This window comes from Strix aluco, chromosome 16 (assembly GCF_031877795.1).
Source record: "Strix aluco isolate bStrAlu1 chromosome 16, bStrAlu1.hap1, whole genome shotgun sequence".
In the NCBI taxonomy this organism is placed as follows: Eukaryota; Metazoa; Chordata; class Aves; order Strigiformes; family Strigidae; genus Strix; species Strix aluco.
Genome location: NC_133946.1, coordinates 11,528,461 through 11,548,394, shown reverse-complemented (window position 1 = coordinate 11,548,394; position 19,934 = coordinate 11,528,461). Strand labels below are relative to the sequence as shown.

The following is a 19,934-nucleotide window of genomic DNA, read 5'->3' as shown; positions in this document are numbered from 1 at the left end:
TAATCAGTTATGGTTCCAAGACAATCTTGTTACTCCCACCACACTACAGTACTGTCACAAGGTGAGCAGAGTGGATCCAGAAGCAGTGATGGGGCTCCGCTGCAGCCCAGTGATTGCCCAGCAACTTTGTAGAGACAACACACATCTCCTTCTACCAGTGGTTCTTTGGAGTGCTGCTCCCCAGAATCTCCATCCAGGCTCCAATGATTTACACCTCAGCAGCTTACTGAAGCCTCAATAGCATGTTATTCCACTGTCTTGTCCTGTCTTTTTCTGAGTAAATTTTTCAGAGCCAAATATCACATGGCAAGGCGTTTGGCCCCTTGTGTAAAGAAAGACCATTGTTTTCAACTTGCCCATTGTGTAGGAGGAGAAGAGGGACAGCTGTTCTCACTGCTCCTTTTAAAATCCCAGTTGATTTCAGAAAGTTCTCAGGTGCTGCATTTCAGCCAGATGGCCATTAGTGACTTAACAAGATACAGACTGTCAACACTCCTTCCAAAAGTTCTCCAACAGGTCACTTTCCTAGCAGAGATTTCCTATAGACCAAAATAAACAACTGCTAAGGTCCATGAGAGCAGCATTTCAGCATCACGGTTAGGGAATGGTTGCTTAGATGAACATTTGAGAGCAATGAGCTTCTTTGCAGATGTCAGGTACATCGCAAATGGTGAAAACTGATGGTGCAGAATGGACTGAGCAGTTCTGCAGTAAGCACACATGATTGCAGCTGAAGATGCCTTATTTTAGGGCTGCTCTTCAAAGTCTTTTGGTTTTACAGGAAAGGTGGTGTTGCTGTTTGTCCTGGTTTCAGCTGAGGTAGAGCTAATTTTTCTTCTTAGTCGCTAGAGTAGTGCTGTTCAGTATGAGATGAATGTTGATAATACACTGATGTTTTCAGTTGTTGCTAAGAAACATACTGAAGCCAAAACACAGCACTATTTAGCTCTATCCCAGCCGAAACCAGGACACTGTTCTATCAGAGGAGGGAATCTGCCAGGCAGCGTGGTGCAGGGGTGACGTGTAAACCTCATTAAATGGGAGCAAATTCCTCCTAGTGGAGCTTTATCTTTAGTGGCTATGAGAAAGCTGGGCCAGTAACTACAGGGGCACAATGGAGCGGAAACAATATTTACAGTGTGTATCTATGTTGTGCAGCTCTCAGTATATTTCTTTGCAATCACATCTAGCACCTGGCTGAGTTTCTGCTAACGGGAGACCCCGATGCTGCCCTCTTTGTACAGCTGGGCTGTGGGCAGGGCCGGGTCCCAGCCACCAAGATATGGCCGGGGGCTGCAACCAGTGCCAAGATGCCTCATGGCGGGGGGGGGGGGGGGGGGGGGGGGGGGGGGGGGGGGGGGGGGGAAGCCTGGTAGCATTCCCTCGGGTGGGGCGAAGCCTGGCAAAATCCCTCTCGCCCCCCCGCTCGAATTCCTAATTCCAACACCTAGTAATGGTACCGCCCTTATTACTGTTTCCCAAAGAGGAGCCGAAGCACAGGCGTAGCTAACAAATCTTTATTAGACTTCAGAAGCAGGCAGCCAGATGCTAACATGAAGTGGAAGTGATGTGCTTCATTTAGGCTCCATCTACTGACAACAATTCACACTGACATGTGTTTCACTCTATAATCTAAGAGGTTTTACTGGATTTTGGCTGCTTTCCAGAATTTTTATTTGCTGATCTCAAGAGTTTTTCCTAAGCAAATTCAGTAGATTCCCTGTTTATTTTCAAGGCTATATACATGCAAAACTGTCTCCTTGGCTGTTTCTTTCCTTTCACCTTCAGTCGAAACTGTCTGTGTCTTCCTTCATGTCTGCAACCAGCTGCTTAGAGATGGGACAAACATACCGGCTGGTAATTGCAGCAGCTTCCCTGGCATCACTGTCCGAGTGGCTGTTGGAAGGGAAAAAATGAGTGATAGTTTGTTATTGCTGGGGGCACGGACTGCCAGAAGTGTGACAAGGTCACCTCGTAAAATTCAAAGGTGACTCCAGGGAGCAGATGTATGATGGAGGGACCCACATCATGGCTGCCTGCAGCCAGGCACCCCACAAAGGCACAGACGAGCCTCTTGGTGTTACCATCCCAGTTTAATCTATGTGGACAAGAGGTACTAAGGGGACAAGAGGTACTAAGGGACAGTTATTCCCCCTAATTTTAGTGATTTAACAATGAGATGTCTAATGGGAAGTGGTTGGTCACTAGGAAGAGACAATGTCCAGATGCTGGGACAGCCCATCCTGAAATGTCTGTTTGAATCACTAATTGAATCAAGACAGGGTAGCAAAGGCTTTCTGTTTTAACTGTTAGGTTTCCGAATGGGATGAACAATTGTTTCAGTCCAGGATGACAACTCTGTGATTAGAAAAAAATATTATTTCATTTCCCTGGGTTTTAGTATTTTTAATAACTGGCTTTTATATGCCACTTCTTAGCTGTAAATCTCAATGCCAGCTGTGCTTTAGGTAAGGCAAAACTGAATGCCAGGCGGGTTTGGCATGTAGAAATAGAGATAACCCTGAACACAGGCATGGAAATCAGTTGAGATTGCACACAGCTGCACTCCACCTTGCCGTTAGACTGAAGCATTCACTTTTCTAGCTCTGCAAACCACCCCTGGGGGTGTGGCTGCTGACAAGGTGACAGGAGGTACAAAACTGTGGGATGGAGGGCTGCAATTCAGCAATGACAGTCCCCCAGACAGTGCCTCGCAAGCTGATGGGGAATGAGGCAGAAGTGATTTTAAAATACGGACAATTTTAAAAATCTTCCACCCTTCCCATTTTTGAGGTTATTTTTGAGGATATCAGCTGAGCCCTTCTGATCTGCTGCATTACGTCAGATTTCTGCACTTGGGGCAAAAACTGGGCATTTACAAGTTACTAAAAGTCTTCTTTCGGCTTCAAAACTTTGGTGACCAGGGCCATAGAGATGAGAAATCTGTCCCAGCTACCTGGTGTTTAGAAAGCTCTGGTACAACCACATAAAGCAAAGTTCCTCATGGCTGTTTTCTTCCTCTCTCCCCTGCACATCTGCATTGGCTGGGCCTGGAGAGCTGGTTTAGATAGAGAAAATTAATAATTATTTTAAAAAAAATAAAACAAACCCACAAACCAACAAACAGTGTAACCACCACAGCTGTAAAGCAGCGCTGCTCTCTGGAAGGCGGGTTCACCCCTCCAGGGATCTGCTGCATGGTCCATGCTCTGTTAACCTGCTGACTGTCACCATAGCTGTGCAGGAAGAAAAAGAAGTATCCTCTTCAAATCAGGCTCAGATGCTTTCTGGCTGGCAAAGGGACAGGTTTTAATATGCACTTGCACTCTGCCTCATTACCCAGTACCGACATGTCCTTCCATCCATGGATGTGTACCTTTTTCCAGCATTTGGAAATTAAAAATCTACTACCTCTGCCAGGATTTTGTTAGTGGTGCATGCCCCAGAAAATATCAAAGCACCCTGAACAGATGGGAAGGAATCAATGTGCTATGTCTCTGCCATCAAGAAAGGACTGAGCTTGAAGAAAAATCTCTCCAGGCAATGTTGTCCCTTGATAACATACCAGCGGCAAGGGCAGCAGCAGTTGTGAGTTGTATCACGGTGCACCACCTATAACTGATGATGTGCTCGTACATGTGGCTTCAGTGGCCCCATATTTCAGCTGGATGCAAGACCCCATATTGGCCATAGATATGATTATGTCTAAAGCCTGCCCAGTTTGGCAGTCAGAGCCCTGGGTGGGGACTGTGAAACCCAGAGGTCTTCCTCATTCTGTTACAGAGCCCGTTTATCTGCTGTTTCTCGGGTGCTTTATTTGAAGTAGGTAAATCACCTACAACTTTCCCCAAAAGGCTAAATCAAAATGCAAACAAAAAATCCTAGGCTGTGATCTGATATAAAGTTTCGTGTCCTATGGATTAAGATTGATATGCATATGCAATAGATAATGTTTTATGCTTAGAAATGGCCTCAGTGAGGAGGTTTGTGTCCCGCTTTGCCGGCTGTGACAGGCAAGACAGGCTGGTGGGTATCTCTGCTATTGCACAGCAGCTCCAGGCGCAGCCTGGCAGGAGGAGTCCCAGTCCCAGTCCCAGCCCCAGCCTGCCTGCCCTTTTCTCGAGTTTTCCAAACCACTGGCCATGCCACCCCCCTTTCCCTGGAGCAGAGACCTGCCTCCCTGCAGCCTGCATGGCCCAAGCTGCCTTCCCATTCCCCAGGAAGCAGAGCTCTTACCTGCGCTTGCGGCCCATGAGATTTTGAATGAATTTCTGAACCTGAGCATTTCCTCTCATCTTGCTGTATTCACTGGTAAACAGTCCATCTGAGTGCCTCTGGGACCTGTGTCAGGGAAAATACAGTACAACAGCTGCTCCTTCCAGCTGTGGGACTTATCACAAGACACAGAAATTTCTCTCCCCCCCCCCCCCCCCCCAGGAGCCCTGTATCACTCCCCTTCTCCTCTTCTGTCTCCTTTCATCTTGGGCATCTTCTGGATGAGGCCAGTGCTCAGCCTGGCTCTGGAGCTGGAAACAGCTCAGCCCCATGGGCATCCCCTTATTACTGGGCTCTCACCTCCCACTGGAGACTTCCATGCACCAGGAGGGTGGTTTTGGCTGGTCCTTACCTCTCCTTGAGGCCCACCAGGTGTTTGACTAGCTGCTGCACATAGGCGTTGCCATTCATCTTGCTGAGCTCACTGTGGAAGAGCCCATCAGCATGTCTCTCAGTCCTGGGAAGCAGAAGAGAAAAGGCATGGTTTTAAGACCAGAGAAGAACAGGCATTTAAAACTGCTCCCTCAAGGAAAGAGGGTCCCAAACAAAGATGGGCAAGAATTTGTGCCAATTTGGCAAAGTTTCACAAAAAAAGGGAAAATCTTATAGGAGTTTAAAAGAAATATCTTTGTTAACCATCACAGAGGAAAACTTCCTCACTAGGCTATTAGAAACTTCCACCTCTATCAGCCTGTATAAGGACCTAGCAGGAAAACAGACTCAAGAGTGGTTTTTTTACTGTAGTTTGATCTGTTTGGGGTCCTGATTTTTCTCCTGGATTAAGTAAAATCAGTGTTTCCATTCTTAAGTGAGAAAAAATGTTTACAACATTTGCACTCATTTAGCTAAATCAATTTAGGGAAGAAAAAATTCCAACAGCCAAGCAGATGCAAGTTCTGGAAGAAAGATAGATAAAAGGCTGACTTTATAGCTAGCAGGCTCTTCGAACAAAAAGCCACAGTGAAAAAGGAAGCAGAGGCACAAGAAATGCTTACCTCTCCCGGGATGGCAGAGATGCTGAGAAGTGTGATAGGACAATCATGGGAATAATTAGCTGCCACAGACCAGTCATCAGGGAAACCATGTTCTCTCCTGAATTAAAGCACAAGGTTTTATAAGCAGCAGAACAAATGACCTTGGTCCTTGTCTGGTACAGTTCACATGCCACACAGAAGACATGGCTGTATAAATAACACCACTATAACTAAAGTAGGCAGGAATTCCTGCCAGCAAAGATAGTATTTCTTTAAAATGTACAAGATGAACAATTCAAATCATATTGCCGGTTAGTTGGAAGTTGTTTGTAGTTGTTATCCCGCCACCACACAGTCCTGGAACACGGCTCAGAGGTTGGCTGTGTGAGATGACGTCTGTGCTGGAGTTTGCTGTGAGTCAGTGTAATATGCCTTGAATACACAGGGAGGTATCATGTGAGTTAATCCATCAGCTGCACAACACCATGGAATAAACCCCATTCTACGATAAGTGTCTGAGAGCTGAGCCTTCAGGGAGAAGATTTAAAGTGCCCATGAAAACATCCGTCCCAGACAGCTACTAGTATATCTAGAGGATGCCCAGGAGAAAGCTGTTCAGGTTTTTTCAGACAAAAAAAAATGGCATGTACCAAATAAAAGTTCATTTACACACACGGAAAGGGAAGGGCTCTTGTGTGGGATGATAAGTGCCTATCCTCTAATCTTTCAAGAAGGAAAAAAAGAAATAACACATTTTCAGTAGCAGCAGAACCCTGTATTTTGTCTTCTTACAGAAATAAAACCAAAAGAAAAGCATATTTTGTTTATCACAAGCCATTGGATGTTTTTCCCTTTTGTTTCCAGGCTCTTTTTGCAGCCCTGTGCCTCCAGAGATGTGTATGTGCCTTTATAAGAGCGTACTCACATTTCCCAAAGGATTACACAGAAGGCACATCTGTAATTTATAATATACCTCCTTCCTCCTGCAAAGAAGCAAACCTGGCTTTCTTAGTCACTGTCCTGGAAACTCTCCAACAGTACTTGCTAACCCAATATCAAAGTCCTCCCACTTTGGTTTTACTTTAGTCTGATACTAGACAGTACAAAGAGAATTAAAGGGCTGTCAGAGTTTCCTGAACACTTTCTAGCTGCCCTTCTGGGCCTGTTTATTACTCTAGAGATACAGCAGGATGAGAAGAGGCAAGAGGAGGAAGGACAAGGGGGGGACTTGTACAGAAATTTATTCACTGTAAGCCACAGCACAAATATTTAATGGGGGTTTCAGAGCAGACAGGTGTGAGATTTTGCATGATTAAGGAGCCATAAGCTTCATCTCACACACACTTCTGATGCTTTAGTGTTGTGTTTGCCTGCCAGATTTGGCTTTGAGGGGGATGGAATAGGTAAAACAAGAAGGATGTTTCAAAGATCAGTTTCTTTTTGGAGCCCAAACAAAACAGACCCCACAGTACCGCTTCCCAGCCGAAGGATGTGGAAGAGCTGAAAACAGCCACCAAACCCAGAGCACACCACCTTTCAGGGAAGGGAAACCTGGATCCTGAGTCTGTCCTTTCCTCTGTACAATACCTGCCATGCAACGCCTTGACCCCCAGCCAGGATCTCACCACAGCATTTCGGCCTTTCTTGTGCCAACCCTGGGCTGACATTTGTCTTGGAGCACCACATTTAAGAGCCCATTTTAAACCCCATCCCTAGTTCCAGAGTTTCCCCTCTCTTCATAACATTTCTAACTGCTAATCCAGTGGATTGACTTGTCTTTTCCCTTTCTGGACATAATTTTGTCTTCCCTGTGCAGATCATATTTGCTTGCTGAAGTAGCTAGGATCAGTAATGGCTGTTGGGGAACTTCCCCTGTGTATCAATGATGTGTTGCATTGGTTTTTTTAATCAGTCAGACCCCAGGGAGGAGGTAGATCTTCAGTGTGGTCACAGTAGAGCTGTTTAACCTTCTTAAGATACTTCCGGGCTTTTTATTGCCCTCCCCAGTGATGCTGGCTTTCAAGAAATGCAAACTCCATAGCTAACTTGGACCTTTAGCTGAACAAGTGTGCACCCAGCCAGCGCAGGACCTGGGAGCATCTCTGACCTTTCCAGCAGACAAGTCTGACTGCTGAAATGTCAGATTGCACCCCAAGACCTTGCTGAATCAAGGCTCCCACCACCCTGGAGGAGCAGGACCTCTAAGAGAGCTTCCCAAAAGGCTGGTACACAGCCGGTTTGTGCACCTTCTTGCTCCTGCCCATTGTTGTGCTCTACCTAAAACTATAGACCACGTATTTCTGGAAGCCATCCGGTCTAGCTGCTGTTTGGGCTCTGTTCTTTCCTCTGGTTGATGCAGAGGAGGAAAACCCCACATATTACCAGCATTGCTGTTCAGGAGGTGGATGGCCTCATGGCAATGGCTCAGCAAAGTGTCACAGAGGCCTAAAATCCACCACCCAAAAGCTGAAAGAGAGGAGAAGGCAGCCTGTCCAGCCTGACCGTGTCAGCACAGCGTACTCACCTAACCGTGGTCACTCCAGGCTCTCAGCTGTCTCACGGCTACGATGCGCCACTGGCCCACTCCTCTCCATGGCCCCCTATAAATCTGCAGCCCTTATCAGAAGCAATTATTTGGGTAAACATATGAATATGAGTAATCATGATTAACAGCAAATAATGCATCCAGGCTGCAATGTCCTTTTAATTACTCTCTAAACTCAATCAGGTCATCTGCAGCAGTTCGATGGACTGTATTTCTGCTGATGGGTAATAATTCCTGCTTCTGTCTGTAATGACAGTAATTTGTTGGGCAAACATCCCTGTACCAATTGAGTCATTATGATTGTCATCATTATCTCTCCTCCTGGCTTTAATTACCTCTTGATAGAAGCTTAATCTTCTGTTCTTCTTTTTTAATCCTGGCTTGGGTTTTGTTTGCAATTGCCAGGAACTGTCAGTGAGTGTATGTGTGTACCTGCAATTTGGCTAAACAATGTGTCACTTTTTTAGGGCAAACATTGGGTGAGGGCTGACTTCAGCACAAGGGGACGATACCTTTCAAGCTGTGGTTTCACAGTCGTGTGGTTTCACAGCCAGGAAAGGTCTGCTGAGAACAGATTGTATCACAGCTTCAGAGAATGAAGCATACTTATACATGCATAGAAAACATCCTGAATATATTCCCTGCCTTTTCTGGGGTTTGAAGCTGGTTGCTCTCAAATACTGCTGCTAAAGGTGACATGTAAATGGAGGGAGAAAATAGGATTACGCCCTTTCTCTGCTTCTTTATGTTGTATAAAGTAGCTTGGAAGGATTAATCGTTATAAATAAATCATCTTCCAACTGGAGAAATAGGAGCTATATTACACTTTTTCTTGTCTACAAAAAAAATCCCCAAAAAACAGAGGGTGTCTCCATGACTAGAGTGCCGAGAGGGACCTGATTTTCCCCATCATCTTTCCTTTGGAAGAATAACCCCGGCACTGATGAGCAACAGCCTCAGCATGACTGCTTGTGACCGCAGGCTGCAGCTGGACCCCTGCAAAAGGGAGGGGAAGAAACAGCAGGGACATTCCAGGTCCCATTCCAGGACTGAGGACCACCTGAACAGGGGAGCGCATTTCCTCCTTTGAGACAGTGCCGGTCAGTCCTGCACACGTGCAGGCATTTCCCAACCATTTCCCTCTCCTTTGTGTAACAACTGCTCTCTTCATCTGGCACTCCTCCTGCAGTGCTCCCACCATCTCTCTGATACAGCTCGCTGTAGTGTCACGGCCTCTTTCAATGCATTTCATCACTAGACAACCAGGTGCCGATGGGGTGTGAGTCGCATCCTTCTCCCATGGCAGCTGAAAGCTCTTCTGGGCACCCAGCCCTGCTTTGGGAGCCCCCAGTGACATTAGTGACATCTGAAATTCTTGTCTTTTTGTTCTTTGCATTTAAATCTTCATATTCTCTGGATTCATATTTTATGTCTGCATTGGTGGTGACCAGCTTCAGCTTGGGCTAGTGGTGTTGCCAAACATCTACACTGAGAAAGACCATGTAAGAACAAGTCAAGGAGGGGAAAAAGTTTCTTTTAAAAGGGCTAAACAACATATAGGGAGCTAAAAATGACTAATGTGATTTTCCGTCCTTTGCCGGTAACCTCAATGGATCTGAAATGCCCCCAAGCTCTGGGGGAAACTCCGTTTGCCATGAGAAACTAAACGGGTCTAGGTAAGAGGCACACGGAAGAGCTTGCGCTGGAGAAGTGGCCCCATGATGGCAGCAAAGAGTGAGTAACACGAGAGTAAAAGCTTCTGGGGATTGAAAGAACATGAGCTAAGTAACCTGATTTATCTACTTTGCAACAAAAAGCAGGGTTTGCCTTGCAGCAACAGTGGCAGAGTGAAAAGGCGATGGGGTGGGAAAGTGTGGCTGTGTCCAGCGCTGCTGCCACATAATGCAGGTGACAACCACGGGCTTGAGCCTAAATGCAGCTGATGAGGAAATTCAGGACCATGCAAGGAAACTCAAAAGCTTTTTGCAAGATGAAACTTATACCTGAATAAACTGGAGCCCAAATCAAATCCCCAGTCCTGAAACAACATCTGATTCTCCTTTAACCAGAATTAACATTAAACTCCCATCAGGAGACATTATGGAAATGGGAGTGATAAACAAAACTGCTTAGCAATATCAGCTGAATGGAGCTTTGTGAATTTGCACTTTTTCCATTCTCCATTTGTGTGAGCATTCAAAGTGGGAGTGGAGATTCCCCCTGCTGCAGCCAGCAGGCACAAAGCGTGATTAAATCATCCATTAATCACTGTAATCTAACCCATCTATGCAGCATTGCAGAGAAAAGCTCCCAGTCATTGACTAAGAATGGCAAAGGAAAAGGAAATTACTGCCCTCACCTGATCCCTGCTCCTTGCACAGCCCTCATACCCAAAGCTGCAAGAAGTCAGGGCCGAACTGATCCTTGCCACCAGCTGCCAGTGAGTGATGTGCCTGTTCCTGGGACGTAACACAGCGGTTACAGGACATACAGCAAAGTGGTGACACTAAGGAGCGCCGAGGCCGTGTGCCAATACTCCTTGAAGGGGCAGGGAGAGACGCCCCAGAGCAGGAGGGAGAAGGGATCTGTGAGCCTTGGCGCCATCCCTGAGCAGGACATGAGCTGTCCTGAGGCTGTTGCCAGGTGTAAAGCCACCGGGATCTTTGTGCAGTCACTTGTGCTTAGGCTTGACACCGCCTGACATGTGCAGCATGGAGAGACCTGTGGTGAGCTGCATTAAGTAAATCCAGTTGCCACAGGTGCAAGGGCTATTCACAGCAGCCCCACTATTGGCTGGGGACACCCTCGTGCGTGGCAGTGAGCAGAGGTTACAAAACAGAAGCGCCATCCCCACTTCCATACCAAGGCTCTGCATCAAAGGGTACGTAATGGCATCATCCCAAGGGCATCAAAGCTGAGAGTGGCACAGAGGAAGGTCTCTTTTCTCCTCTTTACAGTGGGAGGGAGGGGTCACCAAACCTGCAGTGTGAAACACAGCATCTTATAACTATGTTAAATGTATTAGCCCCAAATTTGGCAATATCTAAGGAGACCACCTGAGCCTGGCCTTTTTCTGTGTTGGAGGAAAAGACACAAGAAACTGCATTTTGAAAAAGAGAGGGTTTCATCGTACAGCTAGGTATCCTGAGCCCACACCACAAGAAGGATGCAGGCAGACTCTCAAAAATCAGCACGCAGAGCTCTGGGAGGTCATTCTGAGTTCTGAAGGGGAGAAATTCCTATTCACACTTCAAAGGAATTGATACAGGAGATTAGAAAAGACTTTCTGGCTGGAGGAGCAGTGTGGATGCATTCAGACTCCACCTCCAGAGAGCTTTAAGAACAGGCTGGATAAATGCTGTTACAGTGTCACGTGGACATTGTTGCTCCTGCCTTGGCCCAGGAAAGCCCAGCCAGCCTTTGGGGTTGGTGTTTATCCAGGGCAATCCTTACAAGGTAGCATCCCTTGCCAGCTTGTCCACAGTCCAGACCCCAGCTGTGTTGCTGCAGCCACTCAGGATCTGCTGGGGCTGCTCTTCTTCATGGAGGCCTTGGCTGGCCAAAACACACATCCCAGAATGTTCCTACAGCCTCTGCACTGCTCTCATTGGGGTCCATGGCTTTGAGATGACTAAGTGCACAAGGGTCGAGACAGGCTGAGAAGGTTGGGGAGGGACCATCTTACCCACCACACACATCCAGCAATGGTGTCGCAAGTCCCGATGGAGCTGTTTGGTGCAGCTGACCTTCGAGGAGCCCCAGCACAGGCCATGACCCCATCCAACGGCAGCACCGAGTGACGGCATGGGAGTTTATTGAGGTCAGATGGTACTAGGAACTGCATGGCTAAATCCTCCCTACGTAAAAATAAAATACCCTTTAATCAGCTTACAGGTTGTTCAGGAACTTCTACCTCCCCCATTTTTTTTTTTCTTTCTTAATATGTATGTGTGTGAGTCCATGTGTGTAGTGCAGATTTTCTCGTGTACCTCTGCAGGTGAGCATTCCCCAAGCCGAGGAGCTGACTGTGACGCTGCTGTCTACTGAGAGCAGATTGGAGTAATTTTTTTGGACCACTCTCAGGTCTGTAAGAGAAAGGACCCTAATTAGAATAAGGGGATTGGAGGAATTAGTCTTCTAAATGCTCCTTTCTTGCCCAGCGTGGTTTCAGGAGTGGTTTTAATCTTTACCACCTGATTTTGTAAGTTTGGCTGCAAAAGGGAAGAGTGGGATGGGAGGAAGGCGTGAGCAGGGGCAGCTGTAGGCGGGCTTGGGAGAGGAAGGGAGAAGGAGAACCACAGTCCCTTATGGTCTTGGGGCCTCAGAAAAACACCTACCCCACTCCCAAACCCCAAGGTGGACTCAGCTATTATTCCCAAACCCTGGACAGGGTAGGGAGCAATCCTTGTCTTGGAATAAACCCAGTGTCACAGAAGCACGTCAGCCCCTCATGGTCCCTTTTGGAGGTCTGTGCCTAAAGCAATGCACAAAACAGAGGGAAAAGCCATGTTTACTCTGTTTTTCTGGCTTCCCAGTGCCTCTGTGTGTGCAAATGAGCTGTATCCCTCTCTATAAGGCTCAGTCTGTGAGCAGGGAGTACACACCTCCCCATGCCCAGTATGACAAGATATCTGGGTTTCATTCAAGTCCCAGACTCAGTGTGGGAGAGCCCTGTCCTTGAGGCTACACACCCCTCCATGGCAACATGGGATTCAGCAAGGGACAAATTACTCTAAGCAAACAATGCGTCCAGATCCAGGATGTGCGTGGCTGTGTCTCTATCCGCCTGTATAGTGCTCGGCTCCTAAGCTGTTCTTGGGTTTGCTTAGATTGCCTGTGTCTCCCCTCTGCTGTGTTTGGCCGGGCAGCAGAGTCCAACCAGGCAGGTGGGAGAAGTGTTGTGCTTCGCTGCAACATATGGCACCTTTCTGGATTTGCACTAGTTTAAAAAGAAAGTTAAGTTGCAGGGGCAAAAAGCATAAAATGTCACATTCCTGAAAGTGTGCCCACTTGCTCTGAAGTCTGGAGGGAAGATGCTAGATGTGCTAGTTATCTTCATGGTTGGCAGCACAACCCAGGGGCAAGGACAGCACAACCTTTGTGTCAGGAGCTCTGGGCTGTGCTAGAGCAGACCTCAGTCATTTCGATCCAAGTTGTGTCTTCTTCCAGCCAAATCCTTGGGTGAAATCTGCAGTAAAACCCAGCTCTTTTGAAAGAAGAGATTAGGACAAATATTAGGCATTTGGCTCACACTGGAAAAACAAAACAAACCAAAACAAAAAGCTTAAAACATTTTGCTAGGAATTGGGAAGAGAAAGGGGAAGAGTACCCCAGTCGTGCATGAGTGGTACCGTGGGTGCTGGCAGAGTGCCTTGGCTCTCCAATGCATGGGATGAGAGAGGTGCTTTGGAAGCAAGCCCGAACATTCCTTATCGCCTGGCTCTGGAGCAGGGCTGGGTGCTAAGCCAGAGGATCCCCTAAGGGTGTGAGTCCGCCTCCCTAGAGATGCTCTGCCTGGGGATGCTGGGACTGAGCCAGGCTCGTCCTGCAGACGCTCACACCTGCGGCGAGCAGGAGGCAGCCTTCAATTTGGAAGGGCTGCTACGAGGCACATCCCTCCTGCGAGCAAATCTTCCTCCCTGCTTGGTAATGAACATGGTAGAGAGAAACAAGGATTGGTTTTACCATGGCTGGCACTGTGATCCAGAAAAGCAAAAGCCAGGCTCAGGGCACAGTCTAGTTTTCAGAGGAAGAGGGGGAGCTCTGTTTTCCCAAACTGTGTGTGTATCCTGGCTGTCTCTCTGTCACCAAAGAGCTTTTTGAAGACCTGCAGAGCCAAGCTGCCACCCCCATCAATCTCTTGCTATTTTTTTAACACCCTATGGGCCTTCTTCCAAACCTCCTCTGAGAACTGCCAAAGTGGGTGCACTCTGCCTGTCCTCAGGTAGTCTCCACAGTGCAGGATGCATGGATGGGACAACACATACCACTGCAGAGACATAACGGGACAGGACTGGGTGGCTTCCTCCCCAGAATGGCTCTGGTCACCCCTGCCCTCCTGGCCCGGCATTGCTCCGGGCCCAGCTGGAAGCTGTCTTGTACCTCGGCACAGAGGAGCTCCCAGTGCCGTCTCGTCTCTCCACAGCAGAGTTGTGCGCTACTGCTCCCTATGTGTCTGGCCTTATCACAGCTCTAATTGGCATCAGCATCCTTAATCTCAGCCTCCAGCTGTTTGCTGTGTCTGGGGAAGAGGAGAAAGCACTTCAGGGAATTAATTTTAATTATAAGGACAACGCGCTGCGTGTCCTGGCTGGCAGGCAGGCTTGGCCAGCTGTTCCAGGTGTGCAGTGCCAGCAGTGAGCACAGCAGCTCCTGACAGCTGCTTGGGCTTCGTTTCGCCTGCATTTGGACTTTGCAAAGGACATCTTTTCCAGGGGAACAAGAACAGGCTTTGTGAAGAGGAAGGTGGAAGGAGATGCCCTCGTAGGTGCTTGCTGCTCCCAGGCATGCCTCTCCCTGCCTGTGTTGCCTTGCGCTTCTCCTCCTCCTCCCCAGGAGGTTTTTCATAACAAGTGGCTCTAATGAGCTCACTGAGGTTTTAAAAGCGGTAGGAGCTCTTGAAGTATATTAATTTGATCTGCCCTATGACACAAAGGCTTGTATTTCACCAGGTTACCCCTGTGTGAGATAATTATGTGGCTTAGTCTGAAACTAGGCATCCACAAAAACATCCAGTTTTGACTCTCAGCTAACAGAGACAGAAAATCCAGCTGTTTTCTTTGTAGTTTCATCCCCACAGCTAATCACCATTAAAAATGCATGAGTTTTTACATCTTACATGGATTTATCATATCTTGTCAGAATGTTAAATGTCAAAAGATCTATTCAGTGTCTACATAAATCCCTGCAGCTTCTTGGAGGGGAATTCCAAGAGTCCTGACTCCGAGAGAGCCTGGAAAGCCAAGACAGCCACGCCACGTCGTCCGTCTCTTGCAAAGGTTAACCTGAAAGGCAGGATGCTGTCTCTGTCTCTTTTCTGGGAAATGCATTACAGGCAGATTGTAAAGCAGGACGACTTTGCTGCAGATGATACTTTCACAGAGAACTGCTCAGCTAAATATGTCAAATAAAAGGAACAGGATTGGCCTTAAAAGCTCTTTATTTTCCTCCCTTTGTTCTGAAGCTGAAGATAGTCCCAGAAATCTGTTGCCCAGCTATCAGGGTACTATTCAACAGTTGAGTTTAGGCACATCTGTGATGAAACTTTGGCAGGTAATTTTGTTCTCCTTTTCTATTTAAAAATTCAGTGCCTCAAGTGTGAAAAACTACTGTGATAAAAGTTCCATGTCTTTTGGGAGACTCTGACAGATGCCTCACTTTGTGACCTTCCTCATCCTTCAAACTGGCTCGCAATCAAATCCTCCATTAACTCATCCTGGGAGAGTCTCTGGGGGGGTCCTCCTGGCTCCTTGGCTGGCTGTTGAGGACCAGCTCCACCGCAGCCTCTTTCTGCTTGCTGCAGACTAACCACATCGCTCATTTTCCCGAGTTTCTTTTAAAAACACACTCCAAAACACAGGGAAAAGGCAGCTCTCCCACTGTTTAGTTGGTTTGCATAAGAAATGGGTGCTTTCCTTGCGCTGCCATGAGCGAGTCTCTGGCAGCTGAGCTTGTAGGTGGCTGGAGGGCAGCAACGGTGACATTGCTGTCGCTAGCAAAGTCTTTGCATGCCACAGGCTGGGGTCGCAGATGCGTGGCACAGAAGGAAAGGCAGATGTCCTAGGAGGTACTGGGTACCAGAGTCTCATTTCCCTGTAGTTGACAAGCACCCATATGGGTTTGTATAGAGGCTCCATCCCAGGTGTATGGACAGACGTTTCTTTGGTGGAGTGGGTGGGGGACCAGTCTGCTGGTTTATAAGGGGGAAACCGAGGAACGATTTTATGTTAGGCTGGGGTGTCCGTGCTGGCAGTAGGTGCTGCTGTTCATACCTTGTGTCCTTCATAGCACCTACTTAGGACAGAATAAGACATCTTTTTCTGACAAAAAGAGCAGCGGTGGGTGGCTCTGACAGCCTCTGAACTCACCCACCCTGAGCCAGCAGGCTGTCATAGAGTGACGGGGGAACCAGGACACTGCAAGATGTGCATCCAAGCAAAAAAAGGGTTGTTCAAAACCACTGACCACATCAGACAGTCTCCAAAGGTGCTCTTAAGCATTCCCTGTCCATCACTTTGACATAAAACTCTTCCTGCTTTCCACGAGGGTGACCAATGACTCTGTCCTTTATCATCTTATTTTTCTTGCAGTGACATGAGATGACTTCTTTGGATATGTTGATGTATTAGACCTTCCTTCTCCTCTGCTAGGAGCACAGTTCCTCTTATCCAAGAGGGATTGTTTCTAATGCCTATACCTGCCAACGGAAAAAAAGGGTGCTTTTCTGCTAGCCTTTGCTCTCCAGGATTCACTGCTCCCCTGGAGGCACTGTCACACAGCAAAGCCAAATCAGCGGGCCCAGGCTAGTTGGCCAGCTAGGAGCTGGCCTCGCAGGGTGTGGTTTACAGCCATTGTATCTGCCAAGGGATGCACTACAGGCAGAGTGGCAGCAGGCAGACACAGGGGGACTGGCAACAGTGAGCAAGGATTACTGTAGCCTGTGAGCCCGCAGTGGAACAGCTGTCCTAATTAGTGCTTTGCATGGCTGCTCTTTTTTGGAAGTCAAAAGCCTTATTTCACATTAGTTTAATCCACACCAGGATTAAAGTAGTTTAGGATTAAGGCACTGTTAGTCTCAAATAAGGGCTTCCACACTGAGAGTTAAGAGTCATTCTGCACTAACCCACAGGGAAAATCAAGATAATGAATATAAATTAACTGTTAAAGTGGATTAGATAAATGGCAGTAATCCCTGTGGGAAGGCAGAAGGCTGCAGTCACAATTCGATCCTGCTCTCTTTGCTGCTCAGGTAGTTTAAACATAAATAAATTAAGGGTGTTCTGTCCACACAGGGTTTCAGTGCAGTTTCATTAATGCACTTCAGGACCTCCTTTGGCTAATTTGAGTTGATTTCTTGGAGTAAAAGGGCTCTAGTAAAGGTGGTTCCACTGTACCTTCTCCTCACTGAGTGAAGGCTGTGACAGCAGCCACTGTGCCAGCAGTTAGGTTTTAGAGACCAACCATCAGACCAGAAAACTGTGACCAGGTGATAGAAACCACTGAGCAAACTCACACCGTCGTGACATATGGGTTTAAAAAACACTGGTGGGGTAGTTTCGTCCCAGTTTACTGCACTGGATAACATATATTTCCTTACCTGAACTTCACAGCAGGTGAGGGTATTGCCAAATGAGCTCTTCTTAACATGGCAGATGTGCAGCTGTGCTTGTGCCCACCTAAGTCCAGCACAAACTGTTCCTGAAGGAATGCAGAAATACAGGCAGAGTCAAAAGCATGTGAGTACCCACAAGTGAAACCAGGTGTGAGCTTGGTCTTTGCATGCTGATTTAAATGTGTGTCAAAGCTGGGTCAGCTGGAGGAGGGTTATGGTTAGACAAATCCATGGGTATTGGGATCGATGTGAGGATGGCAAACCGACACGGGGGATGGGAGAGAGGGGTAACACAACTCAGTAGCTACTAAAGGGATGGCATTCTTGCTGGCTTTAGAAAAGACTTGGAAGCCACACCTCTGGAGACAGTGTTTGGCAAGTCAGATTGCCAGCAAGGTAATTTTCTCCTACTCGTGCATGAAATTGTGGAGCCCAAGGCAGCTGAGTAAAACAAACTGTGTGGATCAACTGCTGTTAACCCACTCCAGGGAAAGGATGGTACCTAGATCTGACTACATCCCCATGGCTGAAAACAGGGCTCTGGCTTTTCCATGCTGCACGAGCTGAGGGTTAATGATGTCCTTTTTCAAGAAAGAGTAAGGGAATTAGGGGAAGCAAGCGTGGGGGGTTGGAGAGAGGATTTCTTCCACAAGTCTCTTAATAGATGAGATGAGACTCTGATAGCTGGACCCTATCAACAGCTCTGAGAAGCTTCTCGCCTTATAAAAAGCTGCCAATAAAGTAGTTCTCCCCCTCCATGTAGTTAGTGTAAATGACCCTTTCCTGCTAGGATGTCTCTTCCCACTGTCTCCCACCCACACCAGGCTGATCTGAATGGCTAGCTGGCCCTTAACATCGGATCTGAGGTTTGGTAGCACAGCTGGAAAGATGCCCACTGAGTCTGGACCAGCTCCCACATCTCCCAGACCATCTGGGCTAGAAATGGGCAGGGGGGTGGGGGGGTGTCACAGCTCCCCTGTACTTCCCCAGCCTCAGGCTCCATCTCTGGCAGACGGTGCCAAGCTCCTGTCCATCTGTGCGGGGTGAATGCAGTGCCCATGGCAGGGGGGGCAGGGGGTACATACCCAGGGGTCAGACAGGGCACTGTGGTTCCCCACACCAGTCACCCCAGTCGTTAATCAATAAAAAAGGCACAGTAAGTGTTGTCAGGGCCAAGCACACGCAGTGTCTGCCTTGCTGCTTGTAGCATTGCAGCGGGGAAGTGCTTGTCCCAGGGAATGAGACACGCTACCCCAAACCCTACTGCTAGGAATCATAATTGATGTCTCTTATTTTAGTTTGCATAATTATGACAAATATTGTGAAAAGTGACTGAGTGTGGGTAGCAGAGGGAAGGCTGCCTGAGACTGCAGGTGCTCAGGTACCTCACAAACAGCATTAGCCCAGTGGAGAATTTTTTTCTCTCTCATTTTGAACAGTAAGACATCCTAACCCCCATGTTCAGCATGTGACCTGCTATACCACCTTTGCTCCCACACCTCCTGCCTATCCAGTTGCTTCCTCAATCCTGCATTTGTGAAGTTGATTATTGCCACCCAAGCACAGGAGAGATGCAAAATTCCTTTTGACTTACATCCTGCATTTGGCAGACAGTCTCTCCAATTTATCAAGGCCATTTTGAATTCTTTCTCTGTGCTCCAAGATGCTCACAGCCTCTCCTGTCTTGGTAGTACCTTCAAATTTAATTAGTGGGCTCTCTGGTTTGACCTCACTCAGGTCAATTATTACCAGATTCTGCGCAGATCTTGGAATACAATTTTTCAGTTACTCACCCAACCTGTAATAATTTCCCCTACTCTTTCCTCTTGCATTGCTTAAGAGAATGCCGTGTGAGACTGCAGCTAGAGGTAAAGTTGAGAGCGTGATATTTACTATTTCTCCCGGTATCTCCAAGTGCTCCTAGGTCTAGCACGGAAACAAAAAAGTTCTGTTACTTTCTAGGGATTGAAGCAACTCTGATTGCTCTTTAGTGCCATGATTTTTCATCTCTCTCCATTTAAAATAGGCAGTGTTTGTATTTTCTGGACTTCTGGAGACTTTACAGTCCTTCAGATGCTCTCAGAGATCAGATGCTAAGGGCACTGATTTCTCTAATCATTGTTCCCATCACTGCTTTGATTTTCCTGGGGAAAATACCTTCAGGTCAGGCTGACTTAAAACAACCTTCTACTCTATAGACACTTGCTTACCGGTTGGATTTTTTCCCTCTTTGTGAGGGTCCAGCCAAGACCTGAGAGTCCTTTGATCTACCACCACATTTGCAATACAGTGCTTGTGGGGCCAGTGCCTCTGCTACTACCGAGTCATGTACACGTGGTCAAGCTCATGACAAGAAAGACATTCTGTCCAACGTACAGAAATCTCACTGTAGGAGACCCAGTCATTGGTTTTTATCTTCCTACTACGGCACTTTTATAAGAGGAGTCACTCAATGGCCCAACATGTGCCACGCAAAAAAGTCAAGCAAATCATAAGCCCAAATAAAAGAACAAAACATAAAACCAAAGAAAAAACCTCCCAACCAACCCTAAAACATGTTTGGTTTTATCGTCATTTTTAGCTTTAAAGGAAATGTTGTATTGTTTCTTTGTCACTCACAGAGGGACTGCCGCTGCTTTGCGGCAGGAAGCACAGAGTAGGAACTACCAACCGATTGCTGCTGTACCTGGAGGAGGGTGGCTAATCAAAGAAGAAATCTGAGCTGTGTCAGTGCAGAGTTGTTCTTTTCCTCCTGCTCAAGAGGCAACGTGAAGCCTAATCCTGAGAGCAGGAGACTCCTCCACTGGAG

General features: G+C 47.4%; 1 protein-coding gene and 2 long non-coding RNA genes across 3 annotated transcripts; all 3 read right to left on the bottom strand.

Annotated features, from left to right (window-relative positions):
• Positions 1-1,510: 1,510 nt before the first annotated feature.
• SCT (secretin) lies at positions 1,511-5,571 on the bottom strand. Its single transcript, XM_074842336.1, has 5 exons — positions 5,271-5,571; positions 4,628-4,732; positions 4,237-4,341; positions 2,957-3,058; positions 1,511-1,896 (listed from the first exon to the last, which is right to left on the bottom strand). Exons 1-5 carry the CDS (start codon positions 5,357-5,359, stop codon positions 1,785-1,787), a joined length of 513 nt encoding a protein of 170 aa, XP_074698437.1. The 5' UTR covers positions 5,360-5,571; the 3' UTR covers positions 1,511-1,784.
• Positions 5,572-10,666: 5,095 nt separating this feature from the next.
• On the bottom strand, positions 10,667-11,880 carry LOC141930945 (uncharacterized). The gene is made up of 3 exons (XR_012625450.1): positions 11,784-11,880; positions 11,484-11,651; positions 10,667-10,773 (listed from the first exon to the last, which is right to left on the bottom strand). It is a non-coding gene; the product is annotated as an uncharacterized LOC141930945 (long non-coding RNA).
• A 3,092-nt stretch (positions 11,881-14,972) lies between these two features.
• LOC141930901 (uncharacterized) lies at positions 14,973-19,888 on the bottom strand. The gene is made up of 3 exons (XR_012625426.1): positions 19,812-19,888; positions 17,111-17,211; positions 14,973-16,210 (listed from the first exon to the last, which is right to left on the bottom strand). It is a non-coding gene; the product is annotated as an uncharacterized LOC141930901 (long non-coding RNA).
• Positions 19,889-19,934: the final 46 nt, after the last annotated feature.